The 11,283-nt window shown below is 36.4% G+C and overlaps 1 protein-coding gene across 1 annotated transcript; it reads left to right on the top strand.

Moving 5' to 3' along the window:
- Positions 1 to 2,969, top strand: LOC107570373 (dynein light chain 4, axonemal-like). The gene is made up of 4 exons (XM_016256605.1): positions 1 to 125; positions 618 to 697; positions 2,248 to 2,331; positions 2,426 to 2,969. The coding sequence occupies exons 2-4, from the start codon at positions 626 to 628 to the stop codon at positions 2,588 to 2,590; spliced, it is 321 nt and encodes a 106-aa protein (XP_016112091.1). The 5' UTR covers positions 1 to 125; positions 618 to 625; the 3' UTR covers positions 2,591 to 2,969.
- The last annotated feature ends 8,314 nt before the right edge of the window (positions 2,970 to 11,283 follow it).

Below are 11,283 nucleotides of genomic sequence, written 5' to 3'. Positions count from 1 at the left end.
AAGCGACGCGTTACTAGGGGCGGGGTTACGCACACAGCTGTCGCGCAGGAGTGGTTGCCATGGTGGACATGTCTCTCTAGCGATGTCGGTTTAAGCGTATTGAACTTCAGTTTTCTTTTATTACGGTACGTACATTTTTCTTAATACTTTCCAAGCTAGTTCATATGCAACGTTAAACACCTAGGTAGATAATATAATGCCAATGGAAATAAAAACGAGTGACCTAGCCATACAAATTAGCTAAGCAAGCTAGCAAGCTAGCAGTTTTCCTTATAAGTTACTGTTCGCTTTTCAAAACAAAGCTAATAATCGCTTCATAAGCATGCAGGACTATTACTAACTATTCTGAAATATGTTTATATGACATTTACGTCAACAAAAAGTACTATGGTATTAGCATTGTTGTTTGGACATTGAATCAAGGTAATGTCATGTTATTCAAACTTACAATTGATATGTCTTTGTATTCTTTTAAGTAACTTTGCTGTACTATGGTATATCAAAGTATCACGGTATTACTGATACCACAGTTTCAAAAGCTATTCAATTAATATCCATCTTAGATTTATTAGATATGATTTCTTAAATCTTAAATATGTCCGTTTATTCTCATCTAGAGCTAAACATGGCAGAGACCGTCGATGGCAAGAAGGATGAGGCAGACTACAAGAGACTACACAGCTTTCCTCTCATACGGGTAAAAACTTGCGTGAATGGACTTCTTCAATCTTAACTGATTACAAATTATGAAAATTATAAACAGTATTGCAACAAGCAAAACAAAAAAGTGCTTTCCTGAACTCACACAGTCGAGCATGGCATTGTAACACCAAAAACCATTGGTTTGTTACATGAATAGGGATGTAACCATTCACGATTTTTTTTTTTACAAAATGAGATTTAAGACAAATTATAAATTAAACGTGTCCTTTTATTATTGCTTGGACAAAATGCTGCACGTTTCTTTGTGAAATTGAAATATAACACTATAATAATATACTAATATAGCACTTGCATTTCTCTTTTGTTGGTTTTGATTTATTTTATTTTCCTCATTTGAAAGTCGCTTTGGATAAAAGCGTCTGCTAAATAACACAATTAAAATATAAGCTAATGTAAATGTAAATAGCAAAACTAAATTGAAATTTTAAAACAAGCCCCAAATCAAGTAACACAAATAAAAGAAATCACTTAATTTAAACAAACTAAGGCTTTGTCTGTGCTCTTTCCATTTAAAATTCGAGGCAACCACTGCATTTTAATCTTGATCCAAACAAAGATGCTGCATACATGCAACATGAGAAGTTTTTAATCTAAATTAGATTGTATAATTTCTAAATTTAAAGCAAAAACAGAATGATTTGACATCAGTTTTGTGAAAGTATACATAAAAAGATCTGCATGAAACAGCGGTTGAGCTGAATGAGACACAGATTCACTCTCTGCCAGCAGGTGGCGCTTAAACCCTTTCCTGGTTTCCGCTGTAAACAAAGCAGCGCTGCACTTATGCACTTTAATATGCGTTATACAGAGGCAAGATGAAAAGAAAAAATACCATCTAAACTTTTCTAAAGACAGTATGTTCCCCTCAGACATGGTTCCTACCCCTAAATGAATCGCGATTTGTTTAGCATCTCAGCCGATTTGAATCGTCACATATTTGAATTGATTTTCAACCGGCTCGCGGTTAATCGTTACATCCCTATACATGAACTTATAAAAATGTACATCTTCAACACAGTCTTTATTTCTTTGGAGAAAAGAGTGACTGTCATATGCATAAAGAAGGTAGCTGAGAAATAACTGACATAAGAAAATACACGAAAATGTTTTTGTTTTGGGCCCGTGCAGCTGCCTTTAACCATGAAATATTGGTCAGAATGACTCGTAAACATCTCAGTCATAATATAAATTCTGATAATGCAAAGTTTCACAGCTCAAAATGAGTCTAAAAGTTGCAAAGCTTAAAGAAAAACATAAAAAATCGATGCGGGTCAAATTGGCCCCGAAACACATGAAGAGTGCCATCCAACATTTTCTGCTAAAATGATTATTTTCTCATGCTCCTATATGTTTATGTTCAGTTATTTTACTTTAATGGGAAAGAAAAGAAACTATTTATTGCCATTAAAGTGAAATTACTGAACCTACACATGGGAGCCTGATAAAAATGCTCATTTTAGAAGAACATTTCAAACGGCACTTAGAGGCTTTTGCATCTGGACTCTTCATATATTTCCTCCACAGCACACAGATATGTCTGAGGAGATGCGGGTGGAGGCCATGGAGCTCTGCGTTACGGCGTGCGAGAAGTTTGTCACTAATAATGAGGTTAGTTCTCATTGCCATCTAGGAGAAGCAGATGAGATGTTAATGAGGTCTCCTTTGTGATTGTTCATTCCTTTGGGTGGCTCTTTCTCAACAGAGTGCCGCCAAAATGATAAAGGAGTCTATGGATAAGAAGTTTGGGAGCTCTTGGCATGTGGTGATTGGCGAGGGCTTCGGTTTTGAAATTACGCACGAAGTGAAGAACCTGCTTTACATGTTCTTCGGAGGAGGTTTGGCGGTGTGCGTATGGAAGTGTTCCTAACACTAAATGACTGTCTGACAAACACTTTTTCATGTGCTTTCTGACTTTATATTCAGGGTGCATCATTTCATACGGTTTATTTTGAATGAAACGTTTTATGTTTTCTTCTCTGTTTTAACTGTTCTCTCAAAGCTGACAGGCCATCTGTTGGTTTTATTGTCCCTCTCTGCCACTCTTTCTCCATCTGTCTCTTTTTTGTCTTCTATCTGTACATCCTCAGTTGCTTATGATAATTTCCATTGCTTTCATTTTTCTGAAGGACAAAGTATTTTTATAAGACAAATCCTATTTTTTAATTAATATGTGAATACATATGATCTGTTTTTAAAACTTCAGATATTTTATAGGAGTCGTACATTTTGCACAGCTGTAATGTGTATTTGTTTTATTATTAATAAGTATTGTTATGGTCTTGTGTAATAAAACCCTCATTAGAAATGAAACTCTTTTGCACCTGCTATATGTAATTTGAAGTGACAGAAAAATTGATTTAAAAAACTGACACTTAATGGAAGAGTTCACCCAATAATTTACTCCTCCTCGGGTCATCCAAGATGTAGATGAGTTTGTTTCTTCATGGGAACAGTTTTGGAGAAATGTAGCATTCCATCACTTGCTCACCAGTGGATGCTCTGCAGTGAATGGGTGCCGTCAGAACGAGAGTCCAAACAGCTGACAAAAACATCACTGAAATCCAGTCCATCAATTAACATATTGTGAAGTGTCCTCTTTCGTAATATTGCTTTCTTAAAAGGGACTCAATTCATGTTCATCACTTGTTAGATGGCTGTGATGCTTTTATCAGCTGTTTGGACTCTTGTTCTGATGAAAAATGTATACTTTTACATGAGCTTTCAGTGGAAAAAAATGCCTTTATCCTTAGAATTTAATAGGTATGTATGTATTGAGAAAATATCTGTTTTTAAAGAGCAGGGATTCAAATGCTTTGAGTGTTTGAAGCATGTTTTATTTACTGATTATTGCACAAGGGAGTGTAGACATCTGGCTCAGAGCATCTGTTTACTCAGACACACACTGACCTGCTGTCAGGTTACTGTGACCTCCATACCAATAGACACTCATTAACTTTTCTTTGCTCACCTTCTTCACTTTTAAATATTCATACTTGCAGCAAAATGACTTGTTCCTGTGTGCCTGGCCTCTCACATTATGCTTAAAGTAATACTTCAACTCTGCTGTGGAACACAAAAAAGATGGTTAGCAGAATAAACTGTAAAAAACAACAATTTTAATATAAAATAATGGCAAATGCATGGTTTTGCAATTAAAAACTAATAAATTACTGGGTAATGTATGGTGAAAAGCAGCAAAAGGCCATTCCCTGAAGTCCTTGCATTATAGTTGTGATAATTAAAGATCGGTATATTAATGAAATACAGTTATAAAACATAAAAATTTACAAGCACCAATATGCCATCCCGTAATATCGGCAAAGTATTTTCACTATATGTTTTTCCACATCAACCACAGCTGCCGTTTTACTTTTTTTTTTATCATAGAATTGTTATTGTTGCAAATTGCATTTTTACATTTTATACCACCCCACCCACCATATACACCCCTACCCAGCCCCAACAAAGCAATCCCCAATTAAAACACAATGACGTCTGGAAAGAAAAAAGAAAAAGAAAAAAAAAAAAAAACACATAAATCAAATTAATAATAATAATAAAATAAGGGGTATACATATATACCTCCACTCATCCATGTCTAAGATTTGTAAATCATTAAAGAATGTGATAAATTGTTGCCATTTTTCAAAAAAAGATTCCCCCCTACCTCTGATATTGTACTTAATTTTTTAAAGTTTTAAATAAAAGACCAAATCTTTGAGCCAAACTGAAATAGACGGGTTTAGGGGAGGTCCAAGATAACAGTATTCTGCGCCTAGCAAGAAGAGATGCAAAAGCTATGACGTCAGCCTGTCTCCGGTTTAAAGGCTGACACAGAGAAGGAACACCAAAGATTGCAATCAAAGGGCAAACAATTAACTCGACCCCTAGGCCATCAGAAACTATTTTAAAGAAAGAATTCCAAAAGTTTTGCAACTTGGAACAAAATGCAAACATATGACTAAGGTTACATGGTGAAAGTTTACAGTTATCACACAAATTTGAAACATTGGGATATATTTTAGAAAGTTTTGCCTTTGAAAGATGAGCTCTGTGAATCGTTTTAAATTGTATAAAGCTAAGTCTAGCACACGAAGTGGTGGTACGTACATTGTCTAATACTCTACTCCAGTAATCATCCTCAAACTCGAGGTCAAGTTCCTCTTCCCCCAAGCCCTGATTATTTTAATGCTGTGAGAATTATCCTTTGACAGGATAATTGCATATATCTTAGAGATAATCCCACCCATATGAAGATTCAGTTTAAATGCCTCCTCCCATGGAGACTTTGTAGGCAGAGAGGGAAACCCAGAGAGCAGAGAGGAGACACAGTGCCTAATTTGAAAGTACCGAAATAGGTGAGAGGAAGGCAAATTAAATGATGACGATAATTCAGAAAAACTTGCAAACACATTATTAAAGAAAAGATCTTCAAAGCATTTCAGACCTTTCTTTTCCCAGAAAGAAAATACGGAATCTGAAAAGGGAGGAAGAAAGAGATGATTATTTTGCATTGGAGCCATGGTTGATGCCGAGGTAAATTTAAAATGACGTCGAAATTGAAAGAATATTTTAAGAGAAGAGCATACTATTGGATTATCCGTATAATGTGAAGGGGACATGGGGAGAGAAGAGAACACCATAGCAGGGAGAGATGTTGAAATACAAGACTTGGCTTCTAAGTAGCACCATGGTAAAGAGGAGGCCTGTACCCAGAACATCAGCTTCTGAATATTTGCTGCCCAATAATAATACATAAAATTGGGCAGGGAAAGCCCTCCACTTAGTTGACTTTTTTGAAGCAAAATTTTGGAAACTCTAGGAGTTTTACCTGCCCATATAAAAGGAGGAGATTAATTGATCTATATTCTTGAAGAAATATTTGGGCAGAAACAGGAATAGCTTGAAAGAGGTAAAGAAATTTGGGGAGAATATTCATTTTTACTGCATTTATCCTACCTAGTGGAGATAATGGAAGAGCCACCCATCTTAAAAAAGTTGACTTCATGTATGAAACTAACGGTGTAAAATTTGCTGCTTTTAAGGCAGAATAAGAAAAGGTAACATTAACACCAAGATACTTGAATTTAGAACTCTCCAAATGGAAAGGTATGTCATTCTGTTTTAATTTTTGGGCAGATTGATTTATGGGTAAACATTCACTCTTCTGCAGATTTAGTTTATACCCAGAGAATTTCCCAAAATCATCTAACAGATGTATTATCACAGGAATAGATGCAATTGGATCGGAAACGTAGAGTAATAAATCGTCAGCGTATAGGGCTAATTCATGTTCGATTCCCTTGAGGATTATACCTTGAAATATAGGAAGTGTTCTAAGCATTATTGAAAGGGGCTCAATAGCTATGGCAAAAAGTAATGGGGATAGGGGGCATCCCTGGCGTGTACCCCGTGATAAGGCAAAATATTCAGAGTTAACACTGTTAGTAGAAATTGAAGCTTGTGGGTCAGCATATAGTAGACGTATCCATGATATCAATCCCTCCCCAAAACCAAACTCCTCCAGAACTCTAAACAGATAATCCCACTCTATCCTATCAAATGCCTTTTCGACATCTAACGAAATGATCACCTCAGGGGAAACACTATTTTGTCTTGAGTATAACATATTAAAAAGAGTACGAATGTTAGAGAATGAATACCGTCCTTTAATGAATCCAGTTTGTTCCTCTGAGATAATACTAGGAAGTGCTGCCTCTAAATGAGAGGCCAAAATCTTGGCTAAAATCTTAACATCAACATTGAGGAGGCTAATAGGTCTGTATGAGTTACGTAATGTTGGGTCCTTCCCAGCTTTAGGAAATAGAGTTATAGATGCTTGTCTCAGTGTTGGGGGCAACATACCTAGATCTAAAGCTTCCTCAAATACAGACAAAAGAAGCGGGGCCAGTTTGACATGAAATTTTTAATAAAATTCGGAAGGCAACCCGTCTGGGCCAGGGGATTTCTTAGATTGCAACGAATTAATTGACTTAGTGATCTCCTCTAAGGTGATGGGTCCATTAAGTTCAGGCACTAAAAGAGGATCAACCCTAGGGAAGTTAATACGCCCAAGAAATTGGTTACTTTCTTCTGAATGGCCAGAAGCTTCAGTTTTATAAAGTTTTTAAAAGTTGAATTAATCTCCACAGGATCTGAAGTTAATGCTCCATCGGGCTGTGCAATTTGAGCAATAAATCGCGAAGCTGATGGGCCAGGAGGCGACCGACCTTATCCCTATGTTCGTAGTAATTACCACGCGCGTGTAACAAAAGTCTCTCCGCCTCACCAGTGGATAACAGATTGAATTCTGCCTGCAGATTAAGCCTTTGCTTATGTAGCTCAAGAGTCGGACTATGAGCATATTGGTCATCTAAAGCTTGAATACGGTTAGATAACTTCTTTATCCTATTCCTCCGTTCTTTATTAACATAAGCGGAGTAAGAAATTATCTGTCCTCTTAAAAAGGCTTTCAAAGTTTCCCAAAGTAAGGAGTAAGAGATTGAATCAGTCTGATTAGTAAGGAGAAAGTAATCTATTGAATTAGAATACCGTTTTACTTTTAACTGTAAATTTGAAGTTGCAATTAAATGTATGTAGAGATCTTCCGTATTGTGACGTACATCTGAGTTTAATGGATTTTTGAAAAAAGAAAAAATGTTGGGCGGAGGCTTGGTTCTATGCGTCATTTGTTGATTGGATGTTGAGATATGGGTGTGGCCTGTGAGCTTGCAGGGGCAGAGTTTAAGCAGACTAACCAACGCTATCTCATGACCAGTTCGTATGTATTTTATGAAGTAGCTAATTCATACAAATTCATATGACCTCACTTGTGCAATTTCTGTGAGGGGAAGGTGTAGGGGCGGGGTTAGGTGTGGTCCTTTGTACGAATTCGTACAAATTAGCAACCTTGTAAAATATGTATGAATTGCCGTGAGATCGGGTTAGACTAACTGATTTAAGTCTTGTATACGTCATCAATGGGAAGTCCAGTTATGACATGTTGCTTAACCATTACGTCAAAACATTTCATTTAATAATGAAACATCTACAGTCTGCATTTATAAAATAGATTGTCATTTATAAAAAAAGTCATATTTGTGTGACAAATTTGCCTTATGGAGAAACGTATCTTTCTGCCTGGCATATTATCAAACCACAGTCAGCCTTTTGGTTTGCTAAAAAAGGCTTTACGCAACCTCTCACACTCTAAACAACTTTGCGTTAATCCTTTGGCCTTTTGGCATCTCCCTTTGATCAGCTTCATTTCAAATCTGTTACTTAGCAACCTGCACAGACATAATGTTACAGGACGCTGAAGGATATCTAATTATCATGGATGCACACATATCTATCTATCATGACTGGCATAATGTCATGGCATACACTTCCCCTTCTGCAGTGCATCTGATCTCTGATTGCATGCCATTATGCAATAGCAAATGTGCAGATTTGATCACGAAGCACCAGGCGGTGTGAGGTGTTCTCCGGGTTATTCATCTGCTGATGTGTGTTGAATGTGGGCGCATGTTTGCACGAGAGATGCTCCTGCCAGTCTGTTTCTGGGTTGCCATGGTGAGGAGGTCCCCCATCAGATGTACAGGGTGAAATTATGAGACCCAAAAGATAATTTTTGCACCTGTCTCTCCTGATTTGGAACTGTCCAGCAGACTTACAACAGTTCTCTACATGACAGGTGAAATGATATTTACGTGAAAGCATATCCCACTTAGGAGTATTGGGGAAAAGAAGGCAAGACTTCAACGAAAGGAGAAAAATAAATTTTCTGCAACCTTTATAATATAATAATTCCTTAGTTTGTTGGCCCAACCATGTTTATTTTTTTATTTATCTTGGTAGCAGAATACCAAAACATTGGGGGGAAAAAACAAATAATACACATTCCTATTAAAGTGTCCGGAATGTAACAGTTTTGTTCATAAAAATGGGAAACCAAAATGTTAAAATAATACAAAATAAATATGAATAATTAAATCATAATATCTTTTGTTATTAAATTCTTGTTAAAACATTATTTTATTAATTTTATTTTTATTAATATTAATAAATAATTTTCATTAATATTGACATTGATATTGTTTTGCCATCATTATTGTTATTATTATTATTATTATTATTATTAGTAGTAGTAGTATTACTACTAAACAGTCCTCCATAAAATGAGCTGCACACATCTGAATATTTGGGTTAAACTGTTCTGGAACAGTGTTGTAAATACAACTTAACCACTGATTTAAAGTCGTGTCCTCTTTTGGAAGTCCAAACAAAGTATTTTCGCTTTCACAATGAAATGCACAGCGTCTTCACAACATGGTAGCTGCAACAATAAAGTTACACCTTCTTTCTTTGCGTGAACATTTGGGCGGAGTTAAGCGAATCTTCCCACATTGTGTTGTAGACATGTGGGGGCGTGTTAGAATGAGGTGTTTTAGGAGGGAGTGGACGAGTCTTAACTTTTATAAAGAATATCTCTTTGGGTTTGAGACTTTAGTCTTTGCAACTTTAGGGATCTTATGTATTCACAAACAGCTTCTAACACTCCAAAGAGAAAGAAAAACTTGAAATCGCATCATATGACCCATTTAATATTCATTATTTTCATTATCAAATCATTCATTGATTAATATTAGCATTGCCAACATTACAATACTAATAAAAATATTAATATTTTATTGAATTTTAGTTTGATAATGTTAACCCCCTGCCCCCCGCCACCACAATAGTTTTTGTATTAAATTAATTATAAAAGATCAATCTTAATAAAATAAAAATATTTATTACAAAATGTTTTCATATAAGCTTTCATGGCCAGACCCCCAATCATTTGGTTTCACCAGAGAAATGACTAATAAACAATTGTCTTCTACAGAGAATGAAAGTGAAAAAGTGTGCTTGGTTGCAAGAGGGTAGAGGACAATTTGGTTTATAAAAAAAAAAAAATTGACCTGACTCTCCCGTATTGGGAGACATGTGCTGGACATTGCAGGGGGGAAAGTAAACATGTCCATTCAGATCAACCTAACCTGGCACCTCTCCTTTGTAATGTTTGAGAGAAAAAGGGAGTGCAAGAGTGCAAACAGGGAATAAAGGTCTGAAGGACAATCTGAACTTCCTTTTAGTTCAGACAGACGGAGACAGAACTGGAAAACAGGTATGTTTTGCTTTATATTCTTTAACAGGTGACTGTAGAGTTGAACTTTATTCTTTTTGCCATCTCATTTCAGTACAATGCGATTATGTACACGTCGGCGTTCACGGACATTGCGCTTATGGCTGTTAATTGTCTTCCTGAGTCTGCACTTGCTTGTGGTTTCACTTGTCCTGTCCATCTCCCACACTTCCTGCGAGCTCCACTCATACCCTGACATCCAGACCTCCATCAGCTTCTCCGTTCAAAATGCATCTGCTTCAACAAGCACAATGACTGCTGCAGGAAGTGACACCCAGGAAGTGGAAATGGATATAACCAAAAAGTTTTTCTTCCTTTTGGCTTCCATTATATTTTTGGTTTATGCAATAGTCAATCGTAACTGAAACCATTTGGTTATCAGCAGTCTTTAAAATATCTTCTTTTACATTCCACAGAATAAAGTAAACCCCAAAGTATACTTCACTTTTTATGTGTATGCTAGCGTGTGCAGACTTTTGCGAATTTTGTCATCAGAATAGTACGCACACCACCCGATGAAACTAAAGAGACGAAACAACAACAGCAACAAAATATGGCCACATTGACAAGTGCTTGAGTGAGAGTTTTATGAAATTTCTGCAACTTTAGTTTAAAAGAGTACAAATATATTTTTATTGGTCATAACTTCTGGAGAAATATAGCACAGACACTGGACTAAGATGATGCTTTGTAGAGCGCGTGTCGACCGTCTAAGCGCACACTAGCAAATGGAGTATACTTTGAAAGGCTATGTGTTCAACTGTACACATACACTAGCGTACAGTACATGTACAAAAATTAAGTATATTTTGGGCTTTAAGTCATACAAATTTTAAACAACATGTTGGTGAGTAAGTGATTTACATTTTTTGGTGGACTTTCCTTTTAAAAGTATTTTATTGATAAGAATAGAATGTAGGTATTGACTTTTTGTGGACTAGATCTGCTGGGTAGGATCAATTCTTTCTGCTGAATTACAGGGATTAGGATACATGGTGCAAGGTTAAACTGGTCATTGGATGCCCATTTTCCACAAGTTGATATGATTCTTTAGGGTTTTAATGAAAGTCTATAACATACTTTGGTTAAAATTTCTCAATGGTAGTATAAAAACACCCTTTTTACCATGTCAAAATCAGCTATGTTCATAGCAAGCCGTTTCCTTGCATGTCGCTTTAAATGCTAATGAGCTCTGCTCACCCCGCCCCTCTCTTCCGTGGGTGACGAGCAGACTGTAAACTTTAGCCACATTTAGCCGTGAAACTTGCTAACTAGCACATTATTAGGAAACACGATTTGCAAAGATTCATAAAAAAACGCATTCCCTTCAGCGCGCGTCTTCAGCGGCTCAGATGTCGGGAGTAAATGAC

Source organism: Sinocyclocheilus grahami, unplaced genomic scaffold (genome assembly GCF_001515645.1).
Source record: "Sinocyclocheilus grahami isolate Dianchi unplaced genomic scaffold, SAMN03320097.WGS_v1.1 scaffold1449.1, whole genome shotgun sequence".
NCBI classification, from domain to species: domain Eukaryota; kingdom Metazoa; phylum Chordata; class Actinopteri; order Cypriniformes; family Cyprinidae; genus Sinocyclocheilus; species Sinocyclocheilus grahami.
The sequence above is the reverse complement of the archived record's forward strand: the minus strand, read 5'-3'. Positions and strand labels throughout refer to the sequence as shown.

Bases quoted from the DNA above. Each gene is read 5' to 3' on its own strand.
- LOC107570373 (XM_016256605.1), top strand. From the start codon at position 626: ATGGCAGAGACCGTCGATGGCAAGAAGGATGAGGCAGACTACAAGAGA. The intron at 698-2,247 runs GTAAAAACTTGC...TTTCCTCCACAG, and splicing joins ACAGCTTTCCTCTCATACGG to CACACAGATATGTCTGAGGA. The intron at 2,332-2,425 runs GTTAGTTCTCAT...CTTTCTCAACAG, and splicing joins AGTTTGTCACTAATAATGAG to AGTGCCGCCAAAATGATAAA.